The sequence below is a fragment of the Acomys russatus genome, chromosome 19 (genome assembly GCF_903995435.1).
Source record: "Acomys russatus chromosome 19, mAcoRus1.1, whole genome shotgun sequence".
In the NCBI taxonomy this organism is placed as follows: domain Eukaryota; kingdom Metazoa; phylum Chordata; class Mammalia; order Rodentia; family Muridae; genus Acomys; species Acomys russatus.
This window is the reverse complement of record NC_067155.1, coordinates 55,486,401-55,507,499: the sequence shown is the minus strand read 5'-3', so window position 1 is coordinate 55,507,499 and position 21,099 is coordinate 55,486,401. Positions and strand designations below refer to the sequence as shown.

The window sequence follows — 21,099 nt, the reverse complement described above, 5'->3', positions numbered from 1 at the left end:
TATAAACTCCCTGCTCACTCAGGTCAGGGGTGTCTCTCTAGACTCGTGGTTACAACAGGTATGCCCCTGGCTGCCTCTACGTGGCTAAAGAAAAAACTTCAGGCTCATAAAGAGCTTGTCCTGATCTTCTCTTGGGTGAAAACAGCCCAACCTCATCTGGGGGCTCATCTGGGATCTAGTCTCTCCCCAAGAAGGATATCCTAATTTGACACTGCAAATCTTCCATACTGTCTGGTCTTCTAAAATCTGGTGAGTGCTCCCTTTTGGGTTATTGAACACAGTCTCAAGCCCAGGATATCAGGGGATGCCCTGTTAGCATTCAGGTAAGGTGACTCTTCACCCTGGGATACCCTTGGTTGTGAGTCTGCTCTGTTGGGGTAGAGCCTGGTGGGTGGCCACTGCTTAGCTGGCCAGTCTGGAATCCCTGGGAATGGTAGTCGCCTTGTCTTGTGTCTGTGTGTACATGTCTTGTTGCAGATATGGGAATGGGACCAAGTGCAGCTGCCTCCTCACTGGGAGGAGTCCTGTCTCCTAGCTCCACCCAGGAGCTTTGCTCAGTTGCGTCCCTCTCATTGGTTCCATGGAGCCTGATGTTTAAGTCCTGCAAAGCCTCATATCTTTCAGTTTTCTTTGCTCTCTGTTTGTTCTGGTACCTCCCCCTGGTCCCTCGATTCTGTTTTGCAAGGACTTGGATGATACGTCTTTTGGGTATGAATAATATGGAACCATGCCTTTATACTGTTCTACTTTATTATAAAGCTGGCTCTGGGGTTGTATTAGGATCCTCCTCTGCCAGCCCAAGCACACTTGTTTAGTTTCCTCAAATCTCTGTCCTAGGTCAAAAGGCCATCTGACTCTAGGACAGAAAGGGAGTAAAACAGAACAGCTCAGGATAAGACACTATGGGGCTTAAAACAGCCACAAAGAGGACTGTTCCCAGTAGAAATTACTGGTGTTTGGGAACACTGACAGAAGGAACTGAGAAGTCCTGTCTCAGGCTTGTGTTCATAAAAGACCTGGAAGGATCCCAAGTCATCCAACATCAAATGCTCTGTCACTGTTGACTGCTTGGTACCTGGACCCATGAGGAGCATGCGATATGTGCTCAGTAAGTGCAGTTACTTGACCATGAACACAGAGACACAGACACATACACACCACACACGTATACATACCACAGACACACACACTTGCACACCACACACACATGCACATGCATGCCACACAGACATACCACACACATATACACAGACATACACATATACACTCGTACACAACACATCCATATACACACCAGACACACACACATGCATACCACACACACACACACACACACATTCACATGCATATCACAGATATAGACAGACACATACACAACACAGACACACATTCATACCACACACACATGCACACCTCACACACAGACACACACATACATTACACACATTCTATATACACACATACATGCACATACACCTCACACACAGAGACACACACACGCACAGACATACACAGAGAGGCGTACACACACACACACAAAACCTTTTTATGGCCCTGTCCCTCAGAGTCCACACACCCTCATGGCATCTGCTGGGGTTTATTGTTGTTGATGAGACATTGTTGTACAGATGCTCCTAACAAGTGGACAGATGGGTGTCAAGCTTGAGTTCTTCCCTCCCCCCACTCTGAAACACTTGTCCCCCAGAGACCACTGTCAGAGGATAATGAGGTGGACAGGGCAGGCTGTAAGGAAGGTTGTCTGTGATGGGATAGGATGCAAGGGTGGGTGGGCAGAGGTCACAAGCCTGGAGTCTGATCCCAGGTTGGACTCTCCTGCTCTGGGGCCTTGGGCAGCATTCTGCCTGGGTCAAGGACAGCAGCAGAGAAGCGCATGCCGCTGACCGCAGAGCCTCCTGGGCAGGGCTGCTGTGCTCCCAGGAGGACCTGTGTCCAGTTCTTGTCCACCTGAGGATGAAGGGCACATCAGGCCTCATGCAGTCATCCCAGCACTAAGGCAGGAGGATGGCAAGAGCCAGCCAGCCTGGCCTACACAGCCAAAGCCCTCCAAAAACTGAAAAGACACAAAACCAAAACAATTTTACAGAGGTTATGAAAAAAGTGATCCTCTTGGTGTGGAACCTCCACCTCCATCTGTAATAGAAAATACACAATCATGTCAGGAGCCCACATTCCTACTGGGAAGATGTGCAAGTGAGGTCTGAAGGTGGGCACTATGACAACCCACCTGGGACCCTTAGGGGGGCTGCTGGAAAGGTAAACAGTGGGCAAAACAGGGGTAAGGCCCCTTCCCTGGAAGCCTGCCATCGAAGGCCTCACATTCAGTGACAGACCTGTCAAATGAGAGAGTAGGCTTAGCTGGTGTCTGCTTTGGGACAGCCCTAAAGGCCACTGCAGCCTCACCTGCCCCGCTATCCCCACTCCCATGTGCCCTCTCAGTTCCTTCCTGACCTGGGGTTTGATTCTAACATCCCTGCACCCATGTGAAGCTCCATCCTGAGGCCACACGTGACATCATCGGTTCCCTAGGGTCAGAATGGTCCTGCCCCAGGAGCAGAAAGGTCCAAGTGCAGGTCCCTCTCTGCTTGTTTGGCTGTGACACAGCCCTGCTGAGTCTCATTGGTCACAAGACAATGAGACGGGGAAGACAGGCTGCTTCATGAACCTGACACTGACTTCAGAGTCCTCGGGATTCAGCCCTGCCGCTGCTTGACTGAGCATCCCTCAGCCAGTGGCTTCAGATCTCTGACTCTCTGTCTCTGTCTCTGTCTCTGTGTGTGTGTGTGTGTGTGTGTGCGTGTGTGTGTGTATATATGTGTGTATGAGAGAGAGAGAGAGAGAGAGAGAGAGAGAGAGAGAGAGAGAGAGAGTGAGTATGTGTATACACGTCCACGCGTGTAACAGCATAGAGGTGAAGGTCAGAGGAAAATTTAGGGGGAGCTTTTGTCTCCTTCTACCATATGGGTTCCAGGGATAAAACTCAGGTCTTCAGTGTTGGCAGCAAGTGCTTCACCCACTGAGCCATCCTGCCAGCCCATGAAATCTTGGAATGGTGCTAAAATGGCTGTAACACAAAGGAAGCAGCCGGCCTGCACGGGAGTGTGAAGACCATATCTCTGTGGGAATATTCTCCAACTGGATGAGGAGAACGGGGCTGTGTGGAAGGGGACAGGATAAAGGCAAATTCTCACTGGCACATCCCAGGCGCGCACTGTGGAACCATCCTTGTTCTTAAAGCATGGGTATCGCTGCCAGGCCACAGCCTCTCCTGCCAGCCGACCCCAGCCCTCTGAGTTTGAACCAGCCACGTTCCCTGTTGGGTCAGCCGGGTCCAGGATCACAGGCCTGCAGAGCAAAATTCAGAGTGGGAAATGAACCACTGGCCAGTGCCCCAGGTGCCACTGCACAGGGGCAGGGGAGGCGCCCAGTAGGGCACCCCTATCCAAAGTTTCTCCTGAATCCCTGCTCCACAGCATACAGCAAGCCTGGAGGGATCCTAGCCCATGACCTGCCTGGCTTCAAATCCTCTCCCCTTTAGTAGCTGTGTGTCCTGGGGAACATCCCTCAGCTGCTCTGATCTGTGACATGGGGAGAGTTGGACCAGCAGTCTGAAAGGCTGAGGTGTGAAAACAACACAATACAGGATCAAGACATGTCACTATCTCCAATGACAAGTCAATGGTGTAATTTACAGGTCATTGGTCCACCCGCTGGCCTTTGGTGCCTCACTGCCCTTGTGATACTGTTACTGCTGGAATATCCCAGTTCCTGCTCCATGCCTTCCCCTTCCTTGGTTGTTTGGGTCTGGACGATATCAGAGCCTTGGTCTCCTCATCTGCGCACAGGAGAGCCCATGCCTGCCTTCCAGGCCTGTAGGATCTCATGTCAATCAGGTGACTACAGGACAGTGCCCAGCACAGTGACAGAACAGGAGATGCTCCGTTGACACAGGGCTCCCACCTCCCCCTTTCCACACAAGTGCAGCCTGGCTCACAATGGTGGGAACTGAGCCAAGTGGGGACAGGCTACCTGGTGCTTCTGAGCTTTCCGTGCAGGTACTTGGAGACTTCCTCGTGTTCAAAGTCATAATTCACTGTCCAGTAGATTCGAAGCTGCCTGTACTCGGTGACCAGTTTCAAAACTGTCCGGAAGCCCTCGGCTGTGTTGAACTCAGTGGACCCACTCCCACGTTCCCAGGCATAGACTGTGAGCAGCTCCAGGGCATACTGCGGGGGCAGTGGCTTCCCCAGCTTCTCCTTACACTGAAAAGAGAAAGGCAATGAGGAAAAATGGGGCTCTCAGTTGTTGTGGGGGCCACTTCTCATGGGCTTAATTCAGCTGCCACCTGATGTTGTCATTACAGGTTGATTGTCACCCAGCCACTCCCGTTGCTTTAGAGTCAGTCTATGGACCCCTCCTGTGCTATAGCCAAGATCTGACTGGTTGAGATGGAGCCTGTGTGGTCCACAAAGACTGGACATTCAGTAGCAGGCACAGGAGGAATCCTGACACCGTGAGTGACAGCTAGGGAGTGAGGGTGGGGGCGGGATAGTAATCAATGCTCACCACTGAAGGTTTTATTGTGGGCTCTGAAGTAACTGGTAAGGGGCTAGGGCGATGGCTCAGTGAGTAAGATGCCCCCCTCTGGGAGCAAGGGTACAAACTGGAGGTCAGATCCCCCACATGTATACAGGCGCTCAAAGAAGCCAACTCATAATTCTGACATAAGAGGGGGTGGAGATGGGCTTCCTGGGGCTGTGTGACTGTCAAGACCTGCAGAGTCAGCACACCGTGTGTTCATGTGTGAGACCCCGGGTGCTTATTATAAAGGTAGAGACTGACTGAGGGCCCTCAAATGCTAATGGACACACATACACACCAATGCACGTGTGCTCCACAAACAGGTGTAATGCTCAGAAGATACATAGCTTAACAAGTCAGGAAAAACCAAAGGATTAAAAAGTGACGTGAAAAAGGGTTAAAAAGTGACATGAAGGATTTTGCCAAAGATGGGAGAAAAATCCAGAGGCACAAATGAAGCAGCAGTCGGGGATCAGTGGATTGGACATGGCTGAACGGAGAGTTACCTGATTAGAAAGTGGACCAAAAGAAATCAATTACATCAACCATGAGAGCCTTTAATCCCAGCACTTGGGAGGCAGAGGCAGGTGGAACTCTGTGAGTTCGAGGCCAGCCTGGTCTACAAAGTGAGTTCAGGACAAGCCAGGGCTACACAGAAAGACCCTGTTTTGAAAAACAAAAACAAACAAACAAACAAACAAAAAGAACAACCATGGAAGTCCTCCTCTCTCCCCCCACCTCTCCTTCCACTTCCTTCTTCCTCCCATAGCACCACGTTACCTCACCGCCTCCACTCACCCTTGTTTCTCTCTTGTCCCTTCTGCTCTGCTTCCTTAGCACCACTTTTCCTTTTCTGTTGTTTTTTTTTTCCCCCCTCACCGGATTGTGCCAATATTTTTTCCTCTTTTGTCAAAGTGACACAAATAGAGTCATTTTGAGAAGACAGACCCACAAATGAGAAAATGCCTCTATCAGTCTGGCCTGTGGGCAAGCCTGTAGGATATTTTCTTGATCACTGATTGATGTGAGAGGGCCCAGCCCACTGTGGGCTGCGTCACACCTGGGCACGTGGCCCTGAGTTGTGTGGGTTTTGTTTTTTTTAAAGCAGGCTGAGCAGCCAAGTGTATCGGACAGGAAGCAGAGTTCCTCTATAGCCTGTGTTTCAGTTCCTGCCTCCGGTTCCTGCCTCTACTTCCCTCAATGATGGAGTGTGATGTGGGGGTGTGAGGCAGACAGCCCTTTTCCTTCCAATCTGCTTTTGTTGTTACCACAGCAATAAGATCAAACTGGACAGAAATTGTTCCCAGAGAGGGGTCTCCTGCTGCTCTTTGGGAGGACTGTGAAGGGATTTTGGAACTTTTGGTTGGCTGTTGAGTGCTTAGCACCTGCCTAATGGGCTGTTTGTGGAAACATGGAAGGTAGCAATGCCGAGAGGCAGGCAGGGATGATGGAGACTGGTGTGTCAAGTTTCAGGGAAAAGCAAAGACTCTACCTGGACTGTTCGTGTGTGGAGATCTTTGGATTAAGAATCTGTTGTTTCTCACCAATTGGAGTTGAAAAATCAGCTCCAATTAAGAAGAGATCGGCACATGGAGGCCAAGTCTTCTGGGGAAAAAAGTTGCCTTCTGGTCAGCTATAGAAGCTGTGCTCCAGGGACCAAGTTTGCATCTTCAAAAGGCAGCCAGACCTGGTAATGTGGGGGAGGCCTCCCAGGTGGTACTGCTTTCGTAGCTGTAGAGTTGAAGGCATCATGGAAGAGCAGCTGAGGGCCGGCACCGAGAGAAGCCAGGAGAGGCCATTGGTGAAAGTGCAGCCCAGTCGCAGTGGAGACCCCAAGACACTGGACTCGCCCCTGAGCATGAGACCACCACAGAGAACAGCACAATGTGGGAGTAGAGCTGGCCTGAGCCTGTGTGAGCAGCTGTGTGTGCTGTGGATGCAGAGCCCGAGAAGCACGGCTGACCAGGCCCTTTGAAGCTCAGAGAGCTGTGAGTCTCAGATGTCAGATGCTGAGCTTTTTGCTCTGTTGGACTCTGATCATGTTTTGATCAGATTGTGACTGTGCCCTGATTCTTCCCTCTTAAGGTAAGAAAGTATTTTAATCTTATATGAGCCCACGATTAAGAGACTAGTCTTGTATTGACGTTTTTGTTTTTAATTTTGGGACTTTTAAAGCTACATTGTGGTTTATGATGTGATATTGACACGAGATCTCCCTCCCCCCAATCTTGGTTTTTCGACAGGGTTTCTCTGTGTAGTCTTGGCTGTCCTAGACTTGCTTTGTAGACCAGGCTGGCCTTGAACTCACAGCCATCCGCCGGCCTCTGCCTCCCAAGTGCTGGGATTAAAGATGTGCGCCACCACAACAGACTTGACACGAGGTCTTAGGGATTAGTAAGAAAGACCTCTGCATCAGTTACCGCCCTGACGTCCCTCAATGAAGGGCAGTGACTTGGATAAGACCTTTCCTTCTCAAGCGACTTTTGGTCATGTGATAAAGATATCACGTCAAAAGAAAGCAAACTATACGACACCTTCTTTGCTCTGGCTGTGGCCACTCCCTGCAAGACACGCCCACAGTGGCTGGGCCCAATGCCTTACCATCTGGTACCAGTGTTTGACTAGGCGGACGAGACTCTTCAGCTTTGGTGGACGCCGCTTCAGGAAGTTTCTCTGGAGCTCGGTGAAGCAGGTGGAGAACTCCCCCTCCTTCCCCAGGTAGGTGCCCTTCCTGATGAGGGTGGCATAAATTTGAGGATCAGGCTTGCTGTACGTGCTGACATTTCCTGCAAAGGAGATTTCATTCATTTTAACTTCTCAGCCCTTCTCTGGGGCCCTTCTGGAAGGTGACAGTCACTGGCTATGGGGCTCAGTGAACAGGGCAGGGTTTTGCTGCTGCGTGCATCACTGCCCATGTAGCCACGTGCCCCACCACACCTCAGGACTGCACACACGATGTGGCTCTGGAAAGTCCCGGCCCCCAACTGGTCCCAGTGCAGTGCCACTCCTAGAGGCATGGAGACAGTGGAGGCAGTGGACATAGGAGGGAGCTGCATGGTCATCCGATAACGGCCATTGACATTCTTGTTCCAGTATCTTCTGCAAGGTTCTTGCCATCTGTGCTCATTGCTGCATGTGTAAAACTTTCTTGTGCAGCAGTCTGTTGCACACCATGTGTGTCATGTTTACATAGCCTCTGCCCCTATCTTGTGTATGGATTGTGTGTGTTCATGAGGTGGTATTCCCATAGGTTCAGAGTCACAAGAGGACACAGGGCTTACTCCTTTATAGTTTGTCACCTTATTTCTTTGTGGCAGGGACTCTCTGTTTAAGTGGGGAGTTTGGCAGGCATCCAACAGGCCACAGAGATTCTCCTGTCTCTGTCCCCCAGAGTGCTGGCATGACAGGCCAATGTGTGGCACTTCCTAAGTGTAGGTGGGTGTTGGGGATTTGAACTCAGGTCCTCTTGCTTGGGTAGCAATTGTCCTTATCCACTGATTGTCTCCCCAGCCACTATGTAGAGCATGATTTTCTGTAGTGTCTAAGTTACTGTCATGTGGCTTTGTTTGTCCAGTTCCTGAGAGCTACATGATATGGTGGAGAGAGAGAGAGAGAGAGAGAGAGAGAGAGAGAGAGAGAGAGAGAGAGAGATATGCACAGATGGGTAGCAAGCCATGTAGTAGATGTGGGAGTGCCTGTGTGTGAGTGTGTGTGTACACATTTGAGTAGACTAGGCGGGCAGCAGGCTGTGCCTTAGGTGTATGCAGGGGGGTGGCTGTGGGCATCAGGCAGGGCAAAATGACTCAGTGCTGGAGTTTGGGACACAACCAGTCACTCAGTGACCCAGAGAGGTCTCCCACTCATATGCTTATTTTCAGTTTCAAGGCCCAGAATACAATAAGGCTCTGGGCTGAGCTGTCTTGGGTAGGGTTACGGTTGCGGTCTTCTCTTTGCGTGTGCCATGCCTCAGGCTGAGGAAGTCCATGACCAAGACAGGCTTGTGAGGGAACTGCCCTCCCAGCTCACTTCTAGGTCACCCCTTCTGGGCCCCTCCACTGAGTACGGTTCTAAGCCTCTTGTAGCTTCCCACAGCATGCTGCCCGGTCCTGGTCACAGGCCAGCCCTCTCATCCCCTGCTGTCTGAGACTCTGTACTGTTTCCATCGCTCCCCTAAGCCAAGGGCTAGTGGCCTTGTCTCTAAGTTAATAGCAGCAATTCACACAGTGGCCAACAGGGGGAGCTGTGTTCCCCCAGATGTAAACCCTCAAGTATTCTCTAAACTCCGGAAATCCTCACTTTCAGGGCAGTGTTCCTGGTTGTCTTTGGGCAGAGTTGGGCAACTTGTCATTTTGGAGACACACTGTGTGCCAGGCCTAGTGTGAGATCGTTAACCAGAGGATCATTAAAGTGTAATGCTATAACATCTGTGTGCATGTTGAGGGCTGAGATGCTGGTGGCTGGGCTTGCAGTTTTCCCAAGGGGGACAGAGCTCCTCTGAGATGTCCTGCATCCCGGTACAAACCCTCCTGCAGACACCCAGGCTTCCGCATAGGTCTGAGGTTCCCATTCTTTGGGCACCTTGCTTCAATCATTCATTCTCAGGGAGTTCTAGACCAAATCCACAGCCAGCCACAAATAGCGCGGGTATGCTAAGGGGAGGGGCTCCACGCCCTAACTGAGCCAACTAGCTATTTAATGTCCTTTTGTGATGGATTCCCGCTCCCTACCACATTTCTAATAATCCTTCCTCCCCAGCTCAGCTTTAAAGAGAGACTCTGGGTGAATTTCTCAACTGTTAAGGGTTTTCAGTTCAGGAATAGAAGGTGTGGGCTGGGCAGATGGCTCAGTCAGAAACGTGCTTGCCTCACAAGTGTAAGGACCCATGTCGGAACCTCTGGACTCAGGGGAAAAGCTGTGAGTGGTGGGGTAGGGTCGTAATCCCAGCGCTGGGGAGGTGTAGACTAGAGGGTCCCAGAGGGCTCTGCCCAGCCAGCCAAGCTTTGTTGTTGAATTCTGAACCCGAGATAGACAAGGTCTTTAAAAAAAAATATGGATGGCTTCTGAGATATGTTAGCCACAGTTTAGGATCACATCTCCACACAAGTGAACCCACATGGGACACACACACGGGGAGGGGGGGGAGAGAGAGAGAGGTGGGAAGGGGACAGGCAGGACAGGCAAGCTCTGTGCCTGGCTTACCTAGGACATCATAGGCTGGCAACACATCAAACTCCACTTCTTGCTGGAGCTGGGGGGAGCTCAGCTTGAAGCTCAGAGCCCTGGAGTTGGGCCACCATGAACTCTGGACCTCAAACTTCACACCAAAACCTCCCTCACGCTGCAACTGGTACAGCTGTTTCTTAATCTCCTCGATGAACTCTCCCCGTCGTTTTAGCTGATCCTCAAAGCTGGTGAGATTGTTCAGGAACACCACCAGGTCTGCATCCGACCTGCCCTTGAGCGCGGTGCCTTTGCCCGAGGAGCCGCCCTGAAAGGGAAAATGACAAGCAAAATATCTGGTAGCCCAGATGCTGAACAGCCTAGGAGTCCACGCCACCACCCACCCACCGCAGGGTGACAGATGGATGGAGAGAGCTGACCCCTGTGTGGTGGAATACTAGTCAGCCATGAAGAGTGAAATCAGGATCTACATAGGAAAATAGATGGCTCTGGATCTCTTCTTGATACAGGAGATAAGCCAGGCTCAGGATGACAAACATCCATGTTATCTGTGGAGTCTAGATTTAAGTGTGTGTGTGTGTGTGTGTTAGAAGGGGGGCTGTGTAAGGAAAGTGGGGGATAAAGGAAATGAGCAAGGGAGGGTAGTGGGAGACAAAATAGCACGTTTTCTGTCATGTGGAGTCTAGATCTAAGTGCATACATGTGACATGCAATCAAAGAGGGACTCTCTGGAGGAGGTTATGGCGGGGGGTAAAGGATGGTAGTGGTTGGAATGGGACTTGAGTAAATTAATACAGGTATATGAAAATGTTGCTATGATCTCATTGCTGGCATTGTTAGTTGGGGCAAAATACGCTCAAATGGCATCATTTACTTCTAAGAAAATTATCTTATATAATATAGAATAACATATAAAATCATACAGCAACTAAAAAAATTTTTTTTAAAAATACACATCTGTAAAACATTTTTAATTTTTTTTTTTAAAAAGGACTCATGCCATGAAGAGCCTCCCTAAATAAAGTGCTGAGAATGATCACTAACACACATGAGCACCAGCAGATGTTGAGAGTGGCCATTACAAAATGTCCTATCCAGGGATGGAGAGGAGCTGGGTAGCTAAAAGTACCTGCTGTTCTTGCAGATGGTCTGAGTTCAGGTCCCAGCACCCAAGCAGGCCAGCTCACAGCCACCTATGTAATTGTAGATCTTAGGAAGCTGCCACTCAGTCTTCAATTCTGAGGGCACCTGTATTGACATGTACACAGCCTCCATCCACAAAGCCACAAATATAAAATTTTTAAAAATGTAATATATAAATCAACAATTTTTTTAAAAAGGAGAAAACAAATCAATTTCATTTCTTCAGCCTTCACAGAGCTTGAGAGTTAGGTGCTGTTGTCATGAGCTCCGATTTGACAGACCCAGACCTAAGGCCAGTTCATCAATCCAGTCACGCGGTAGGTGGGGTCCTTGGTCTGTCCTGTGTGTCACATTTGACTTAGTCTACGTGTCCTGTGCCGTCACGGGATGTGTGCACAGAACATGGCCACGGAGCATATAGTTAACTTACCTGAGGTCACACAGCAGTGCAAAGGATGGGACCCCTGACCTGCCACTCTCCAGCAAACTGCCTCCCTGAGCTGGGCCTCAGTTTCCCTGACTCTGAAATGGATGTAGCTGAAGTCCCTTTTCTAACGCAGAGGTGGCCGTGAGGGGCAGAACCCACTGCACAGCTGTGATCAGCGGTGAGGAGGCGGGATCAGGGCAGCAGCCTGGCTTCTGAGAGTCCTTTCCCACCCCCATCCCATCCGCTCAGGCTGAGTGGGGGCTCACCTTCACCACCTTGGAGACCCTCACAGGGTGGGTCGCACCTTGGAAGCATCTCTCCTTCAGGAAAGCACACACGATGTGGACGGCTTTTCTGACCTCAGTGCGGAAGGTGGTGTCAAGGAGGAGATTGTCCTCTATGTACTTGTCCAGGTCTGAGGCCTGGATGCCGCTGAGTCCCCCCTGCCCCATGACTGTGCAAGGAGTCTTTGCCTCTGCAGCTGTGGGTCCTGAGTCTCCTAGGTTGGCTAAGCTAGTGCAGGAATTTTCAGTTTCGATTTCCCGGGAAGGGCGGGGATATGCAAATCATCAGGCCCAGGCAGCCAATGGCTTGGGGGCGTCTCCCAGCACCACAGCCATGCACCAAGAGCCAGGATTTTTCTTAGGGTCCCACCCAGGGAAGAACTCCTAGGAAAACAGATCTGTTTTTTTCAGTTTCTTCTTGTGGAAAAAGCTATTATACGGCAGGCTTTAAGCGCACTCTAAACATGTTGGAGAAGACGGGAAACTGAGTCAGGAAACTAAAGAAGGTGGCGGTGGGTCCTGAGCTCAACTTCCAGCTCTTGAAAACGTTTAGAAAGAACTGCATGCTCTTTTCTCTTTTAAGAACAGCACTTTAACTGGTTTTGTTCTTCCTTTAACTCTCGACCTACAGTTCTAGGATTATTGAAAATTCTAACAGAACTCTCAGAGTTCCCAGAAGCCCCCTCTCCTATTCATAGCCTACCCTTTTTTCCTGTGGCGCTGGGGAGGCGACCCACGGCATTCATTCCCAAGGGCAAAGCACAGGCTGTACCACTGAGGAGCCTCACTTTAAATTTTTTTTTATTTATATTATTTATCTGTATGTTATAAATTTTATTTATATTCTTTCTAACTAGCTTATTTGCTTCTTCTGTGATGTATGTTAATTTTCACCTAAGGCAAAATGTAGCTACAAGGGCTGCTGAGCCTGTCACCACGCTAAACTCTCATTGTTCAGCAAGACTGTACATGTATCGTGTGCATGTTTCTGTAAATATACAGATAAAGACCCATGAGAAGGTGACAGAAGTATCCCTTAGAAAATCAACCCTGGGGTTGGAGAGATGGCTCAGAGGTTAAGAGCACTATCTGCTCTTCCAGAGGTCCTGAGTTCAATTTCCAGCAACCACCTGGTGGCTCACAGCCATCATAATGAGATCTGGTGCCCTCTTCTGGTCCTCAGGCACACATGCAAGCAGAACACTGTGTATGTAATAAATAAATAAATCTTAAAAAAAAAAAAAAATCAACACCGTGGGGCTAGAGACTCCGCAATAAGAAAACGGGGACGCTGCACAGACGTGGTGCACAGATTTATGTTCAGGGACACACCATGTACACAGACAAAATAATAAAAAAGAACACTAAGTGTATGCTGGTGCACACTTAGTGTCCCAGCTCTTAAGAGGCTGAAGCTGGTGGACATCTGTAATTGGAGGCCAGCCTGGTCTATACAGCAAATTCTGGGCTAGCCGGGGCTGTATAGTCAGACTTTGTCTCAAGGGAAGAGGTCTGGAGGGATGGCTCAGTGTTTAAGAGGTCTGGCTGTGCTTCTAGGGAAGCCTAGTTCAATTCCCAGAATCCACATGACAGCTCCCAACCACACACACACACACACACACACACACACACACACACACACACACACACTCACATACACACATAAGCGCACATTGCATGCACACAACTGCATACAGGCAGGTGTGCACACACATGCACACCTGTATATATACACACACACACACATTAATCAGGATTGACTGGGTAATGTGGAAGTAAGAGATTGGCCTCTTGCAGGAGCAGAATTGTCCTGTGTTTAGATCAGTGAGGGGAGCAGTTGCTAGTGGAGACTGTGTACTAGGGCACAAGGGGCTCCAGGTTTTGTAGGGTAGAAATCTCCCTCTTTGCGGGGAAGATTTCATCTGCAGACCTATTTTCTGCTTCCCCAAGCTGGTGAATTTGGCTGAAATCCTTACCACATTGGCTTCCCTGATCCAAAATTAACTGTGCCAAGATCTCTCTTCAGAGCATCTGAGGCTTCTGGGTTAACCCTTCATGTACAGATGACCAAAAAAGAAAGCCAGCAGCGCGGTGGTCCCAGGAGTGCAGCACACAGAGGCTGAGGCAGGAGGATAGATAACTGGAGGCTGGTCCTGCCCAAGGCTATGGCTGGGAGCACACTGATCATGGCTGTGTTGTTCTAGGTCAGGGGTCAGCCCTCAGCAAAAAGTGTCCCTGTCTTTAATTTTTTTTTTTAATCCCAGCCCTCAGGGGCAGAGGAAGTAGGACCTCTGCAGTTTTGAGGCTAGCCTGGTCTACAAGTGAGTTCCGTGATAGCCAGAGCTCAGTAGTGAGGAGACACTGTCTTGAAAAACAAACAAACCAACAACACATTTGCTGTTGTTTTTTGTAAGTCACCATATAGATTCCGGGAACTGAACTCACATCTTCTGCTAGAGCATCCAGTGCTCTTAACCACTGAGCTGTCCCCGAAGCCCCCAGGTACAATGATCTCATCCTCATTGGTATCCTTGGTGAATCCTGAGGGAACTGCGGTGCTGTAGGCCCTGTGCAGAAAGGATGGGATGGGAGGACAAGAGGCCAGCTGAGGGGCCTGAGAGGTCTGGGCAATGGCCAAGTTATTATACCTAAAAGATTCTATTACAACCTGGTGTGGTGGTGCACTCCTGTAATCCCAGCACTCAAGGAGGCAGAGGCATGTGTATGTCTGAGTTCGAGGCCAGCCTGGTCTACAAAGTAAGTCCAGGACAGCCAAGGCTACACAGAGACACCCTGTCTTGAAAAACCAAAACGAAGAATTCTACTACATTTATTTCATGTATAGGTGAACGTGGAAAGCTAGAGAACAACTTGTAGGAGTTAGCTTTCTCTCCTTCTACCATATGGGACTCAGGGATCCAACTCGGGCCATCAGGTTCAGTGACAAACACCTGAACCCTCTGAGCCATCTCACTGACACTTTTTTGTTGTTTTTGAGGCAGGGTTTCAGTCACATAGGCTAGGATATCCTTTAATTTAGAGCAATCCTCTGGGCTCAGCTCCCTGAGTCCTGGGATTAAAAGTGTGCCTCTGTGCCCAACTCATCCCTCCCACTTCCGTGGCCCCCTGTGTGTCTAAACAAGTGTCACTAATCCCAGTGAGGCCAGCACCCCTGGCAAGTCTGACTGAGACAGGGAGTGTTCAGGTCACAAGGAGTAAGATCCTCTTAGTCACATGCCCAACTGCTGCTGAAGGCACACTATCCTTAGGAGACACCTGAGAGGAACTGACCAGCTCTGCAGGAGTGGTTTGTGCCTCCTGCAGGGCAAAACATAGTGAATTAAGAATCCTCCTGGCCATTTTGTAGAATATTCTTTGAAATTTTCATAATATACATTCAATGTGTTTCAATCAAATTCACCCTTCCTTGCCTTCCCAGTCATGGCTCCCCCAAGCCCGCTCCATATTTCATGTCACTCTTTCAGTAAGTGACTGAATCCAGCTGGTGTTTCTCATATTCTCACGGGTGTGAGGCCACCCACTGGGATGCGGGTAACCTGCCAGCGACCACAGTCACTCTTTGTGTGACTCCCATTTGCCCCTGTGGTCACCTGGTAGCTGGACTTTTGTAAATGGGTTGACCTGAAGGCAGCCGTCTAAAGTCTTTACGGAGGTGAGAATTTGCCACCAAAGGGGAAATAGTTTCAAATCTATGCTGTTCCCAGGGGGACAGCAGAGTCTTTAGGATGGTGAGGAGAGCAGGGCAATTTGAAAAGAAAATTCCCAGGATTCGCAGGCGACTCCAGGAACTTTAGAAATTGTCCTAGAAGAGCTTGGCCTTGAGTGAAACTGACTCATTCAGCAAGAAGTGGGCTAGCCTTCCCAATAAATTGCTTGTGTCTTTTTTTGGGGGGGGGGCTGACACAATTCAGTGGGATTAAAAATCTTCTTGAGGACCCAAGGGTGGCCATGCATATCTCAACCAATCCCAGCCTTCTAAAGGTCTGTGTGTGTGTGAAAGAGAGAAAGAGTGTGCATGTGTGTGTGTGTGGTGTGGTGTGGTGTGGGTGGAGGGATCAGGACATCAAAGGCAGCCCAGGCTACACTTGGAGTTCAAGGCCATCCTGGACTATATGAGACCCTGTGGAGAGGAGTGAGGTTCCCCCCCCCACCCACCCCAGAGATTCATTTATCTGGCTTTCAGGATCCTTGTGAGTTGCGAAGTACTTAAAGCACAGTGATGGTATTGGATGTTCTATGGGATTCTTAATTGCTGTCACTGTGCTAAGCACTACGCTGGAAGTCTAAGGGCCCAGCCCCCTCGTATTCCTAGCCTTCTTGGGTCTTTATTTCCTCATCTGTTTGATAAATGAATATATTGGACAGGCCCCCCCTCAAATCTAGTTTCTTGTGGGGGGGTATGTTATGTGTTCATGTTCACATGTGTGCATATGTGTGTAGGTGGTGGCCAAAGGCCAACTGGTCTTTCCCTATTGCACCCCACTTTTTTTTTTCTTCTTCTTCTTCTTCTTCTTCTTCTTCTTCTTCTTCTTCTTCTTCTTCTTCTTCTTCTTCTCTTTCTTTCTTCTTCTTTTTTTTCTTCTTCTTCTTCTTCTTCTTCTTCTTCTTCTTCTTCTTCTTCTTCTTCTTCTTCTTCTTCTTCTTCTTCTTGTGTGTTTTTTGAGACAGGATTTTTCTGTGTAGCCTTGGCTGTCCTGGACCCCCTTTATAGACCAGGCTGGCCTTGAACTCACAGCGATGCACCTGCCTCTGCCTCCTGAGTGTGCCACCACGCCCGGCCTCACCCCACTTATTTTTTTGAGACATAGTCTCTCAGTAAGCCTGGCGCTCACTGATGGGGCATGACCAGCTGCTCAGTGAGCACCAGGGCTCCTCCTCTTCCTCCTGCCCTGGCCACCCCAGTGCTAGAATTATAGTCCCATACCCAGCTTTAGTGTGTGTGTGTGTGTGTGTGTGTGTGTGTGTGTGCATGTGGGTGGAGCATCGTGTGTGTGTGTGTGTGTGTGTGTGTGCATGTAGGTGGAGCATCATGACATGACATGCATGTGGAGGCCAAGGAACTCTCCCTTTGCACATTTGTGTGTGTTCTAAGGATTGAAACCAGGTCTCTGGGCTTAGGTGACAAGAGAGAGCCTTTTTCACCAAGCGGTCTTGCTAGCCCACAACTGGCTCTTCACGTGGGTTCTGGGAAATCTTAACTCAGGTCCTTACGTTACCATGCAGGTTCTTTACTGATTGAGCTGTCTCTCCAGCCCCCCAGGATCTCAGTATACTTGGTTCCACAGTTGTTGGACACTTTTCCAAAGATGGGAAGGAGAATGAGAGGATGAGCATATGCCTCTGGTTGGTGGGCTCCCACAAATTGGCTTCTATGAAGATGGGGGGGTCCCCTGGGTTTGTTGAGCCCATCTGCTGATGCTCAGGATGAAATCGGCCAGACAGCACCGCTGTTGAATTCCCGCACTGTACCCTGATAAATTGCTTGTGTAGTCCCCAAGCCTATACATGTCTTGGTAGGAAGGCAGAAGAAACATCTAGAAACCAGCAAGAAAGATAAGCAGGCCATCAGCTTCCTTGGATATTCCTACTTTATTTTTTTGGCTACATCAGTGCAAAGAAAGGCAGCGGGCACAGTGCATGCACCTGGGGGCGCGTGTTCTACATGGAGGATGGGTGCGTGTGTGTGTGTGTGTGTGTGTGTGTGTGGGAGGGCATCGGGGCGCTACGAGCAGGCTGCATTCTGAGTCCAAAGCCAAAACCAGCATCAGGCTTGGGCGACACAGGCAGCATGCTTTCTCCTAAAGGCAACCATGACAGGGAAGTGGACAGAGCACAGGACCTAAGGGGGTTAAATTGGAAAGACAAAGCAAGGGGGGAAGATGGACATAGGAGGGCAGTCAGCCACCTTGGGGCAGGCAGAACCTGATTCCAGAAGAGCATCATTTCAGGGCAACACAAGAGTCCCTTTGGGAAATTGGGAATCACTGAGCTGGGCATCCCAAGGGACATTGGAAGGTACAAGCAAGACTGCGGGAGTTGGAACGAGACATTTGAGTCTTGGCCTGACTGTCTCTTTGGGGAGTGGTGGTGTTTGGGGATGCTGGCGGCCGGGGGGGCGGGGCAAGAGGGTAGAGACTATCAAAATGGGAAAAAACAGACTTGCTTCTCATGCATGGAAGATGGCCTGACTGCAGCCTCAGAGGCACAATCCTCTTGGTTTGTGATGGACCAAGAGGGCTTTGCCCTGATTAAAGCTCTTAATATTGTTATTTGATTGCCCCCAGGAACTATAGGGAAGAGAGTAGACAGAGAACAGGGGTGGCTCTGAGTGGGAGTTGGGGAGGGGTTTCCTTTGTTCATTGCCAAAGGAGGGAGGAGCATAGGGTCTGGGAGGAGGTCCCCTCATATCCAGAGCTCTGTGCCACCTGTGCCCATCTGGGGAGTCAGGGATGAGAGAGAGAAAAGTCCCTGGGCCTCAGGATGTCTATAGGGCTGCCATGCACCCAGGCTGTGCCCACTGCAGGCCCCAGGCTCAAGGACAGCCAGTCATGCCAACTAGAGATGTGATGACTTCAGAGGTGTGGGGCCCTGCTTTATCCAGCTTGTGAGGTTGCTGGTCAGGTTGGCAAGTGGCATAGGGGTGAGGCTCTGCTTTGCATCCCCCATTGTGGAGGTGGAAGTACAGTGGAGGAGCACGAGGGTGGGTAAGGGGGTATTGATAGGATGGAAGATGAACGAGGAAGAGGGGGTGCAGAGGAAGGGAGGGAGGGAGGGAGAGAGGGAGAGAGAGAGAGAGAGGTACTAGGAAGCAGATGGGCAGCTTCCTGGTAGTGGAGTGCAGGTCCTCTGTGTATTCTGTGTCTATTTCTAGATATATTTAGAGTTGGGGGGTCTAGTTTTTCTGGAGTGTTTTGGAGGGACAGGTAGCCTCAATGTACAATTTCTGCACCCCCACCCCCACTCAGGTCCTTACAACCAGAGGGTCTATCAATGCCCAAGGGGACACAAGGAATGACCTTGTATGTTCAAGGTCAGAGTGAGTCTCTTTGTAAACACCTCCCCACTCCCACTATCCCATCCCAGGGACCAGAGAGGATTTGCATTCGGACCCTGCAGCCCAGAGACCAAGATCTAAAGTCGGGGAGACATCAAAGGCTCAAGGGTGGCAACGGAGGCTCTGAGAGGGGAGAGCAGCTGGGGCGGAGACGGGGACATGGGGGGGGGGGCGCCAGGTCCTAGTCACTCGACACATGGTTCTCGTTTTGCAGTTGGTGCCAGCGTTCAATCTTCTTGTCTTTGTTCTTCAGACACTCATACCAGTGTTTCAAGCGCTCACCTTTAGCCGAGATCCCCAGCTGGCAGCCTCCTGTGGGGTGAAGGCAGCGGGGCACGGGGGGGGGGGGCGGGGGGGCAGAGGATGGCAGGTCAGTGGAGAGGGACACGGTGGCCACTCATGTCTCTAGACCCAAGAGTATAACTGGGAGAGAGAGATTGCTACCAAGCAGTGACAGCCTCAGCCCTGCCCATCCTCTGAGAGAGGCCCGTTGCTATGTGACCATCATCACCTGCCCTCCGAGCCTCAAGAACCTGCTCAGGCTCCCTACTGCAGCACCAAGCCATAACTCCATTGTTTGTTTTTAGGACTTCCTACAAATCCTCACCCAGCTTCTCTGGTTTTCTACATTTAGCTCCCATACTGGGCATCCGCTGCCTTCTTAAAGGGTCAGTTTCCTTCTCATCCCCTGCCTGGAGTCTCTCCCTGTGCCATGTTTGTGACTTTCTATCCTCACAATTTGGGAGAGCTGGTGAAGTTAAACCCTTCATCTGGAACTTGCAAGGGGAATAAGGGGGCACCCCTTGTGCCTGCTTCCTGCAGAGGACACTCTCTCTATCCTCTGGGGTTCAGTTGTCCTGCTGTGGTGTATACCCCCTTTCATGTAAAGGCTCATCCGGATGGGGTCAAAGTCAGAACCCTGAGTCCCAGATTAGCCCTGAGCCTACAGAACTTCTGGAAGATGGAGGTGTATGAATGTGGCCCCTGCCTAGCCCTTGCAAGGTGTCCTCTCCTGGGGAGGCCAAATACGGGGCTGTCCCCAGAGCCCGGCACTCACCGATGTAATCATTGGATTTGCCGATGTCATAGTCCCACACGGAGATATCCAGGGACTTTTTGGCCAGGTCGCTGTGTTTGATATCATAAAAAAACTCCTGTAGACAGCAGAGGAAGAGGTAAGCAACAATCCCCTGAGCTTCCAGTGCCAGCAGCTAGGGACAGAGCCTAAGGAGTCCCTGGAGCATGGCATTCTGGGAGCAAAGAACTCCTACTGCAGGTCTGTCATTCCTTTTCAACAGCACTTCTTAGGACACGAATCTCAGTGATCCTTTGGCAGTGGCCTCTGTTTGATACTGGGGTGGTCACTGGCTCAGTGATGGAGAGCTTGGTCTTCATGAGAGGGTGTCCCTCTTGGCATTTAGGGATTTTCTGTGACCCAGACAAGAGAGGTCTCATTTAGCCCTGTCTGGCCTGGAGCTTAGTTGTGTAGCCCAGGCTAGCCTCAAACTCAGGGATGAGCCTCAGCCTCCTGCCTTAACCTCAGCCACCACAGGGCTTAGCAATCCAATTTGTTTGTTTGTTTTTTGTTTTTGTTTTTTGAGACAGGGTTTCTCTGTGTAGCCTTGACCTTCCTGGACTCACTTTTGTAGACCAGGCTGGCCTCAAACTCACAGCAATCCACCTGCCTCTGCCTCCCAGGTGCTGGGATTAAAGGCCTGCACCACCACCGCCTGACCAGGAATCCAATTTTTATTTATTTTTTTAGCAATCCAATTTTTAAAGAGCAGCTTTTCTGCCTACTTGTAAAAGTCAGTCATGTTCATTATTGAGAGAGACAAGGAAGGAAGCCATGACACATTATCCACAGCCAGACTCAAGAACAGCTACTGCCAGGATTTGCCCACGTGCATCTACACTGACGTGTGATCTTAAAAACCCAAGTTAATCCTAAATCTACAGCTTTAAAGTTTCTCCTTTCTGCTTCGTCGTAACATTATGTTTAAAAAAAAAATCAACTTGGCACGCTTTCCAAAAATATTTCATATGGATGTTATGGTTCATATCTCTAATCCCAGTTGGGAAGCTGAGGCAGGAGAACTACCACAAGTTCAAGGCTGGCCTCAGACACAGAGTAAGTTCCAGGCCAACCAGGGCTACCAAGAGAGACCTTGTCCAAAAACCCAGATGGACAGAAGTGTTTTAATGTCACCATTTGAAAAAGCACATTACTTATGTGTCCTTGCATAGAGGTCAGAGAGCAACTGGTGGGAGTCTCCCACCTTGTAGGTCTCAGAGAGCAAACTTGGCTCATCACGCTTGGCCGCAAGCGCCACTATTCACTGAGCCATCTCGCTGGGCCTGCATCATCATTTTCATGGTGACATTTAATG

At 50.0% G+C, this 21,099-nt stretch overlaps 2 protein-coding genes across 2 annotated transcripts in view; both read right to left on the bottom strand.

Moving 5' to 3' along the window:
• Nucleotides 1-1,797: 1,797 nt before the first annotated feature.
• Nucleotides 1,798-11,810, bottom strand: LOC127203385 (2'-5'-oligoadenylate synthase 1A-like). Its single transcript, XM_051162152.1, has 7 exons — nt 11,617-11,810; nt 9,799-10,087; nt 7,201-7,385; nt 4,048-4,280; nt 3,155-3,363; nt 2,338-2,351; nt 1,798-1,965 (listed from the first exon to the last, which is right to left on the bottom strand). Exons 1-7 carry the CDS (start codon nt 11,800-11,802, stop codon nt 1,798-1,800), a joined length of 1,284 nt encoding a protein of 427 aa, XP_051018109.1. The 5' UTR covers nt 11,803-11,810.
• Nucleotides 11,811-18,884: 7,074 nt separating this feature from the next.
• Rph3a (rabphilin 3A) overlaps nt 18,885-21,099 on the bottom strand; it is a 71,316-nt gene continuing 69,101 nt past the window's right edge. The window contains exons 21-22 of the mRNA XM_051161588.1: nt 19,767-19,863; nt 18,885-19,021 (exon numbers count right to left, since the gene is read on the bottom strand). Coding sequence (XP_051017545.1) covers nt 18,891-19,021; nt 19,767-19,863 — 228 coding nt within the window. The 3' untranslated portion in view covers nt 18,885-18,890. The remainder of the gene's footprint in view (nt 19,022-19,766; nt 19,864-21,099) is intronic.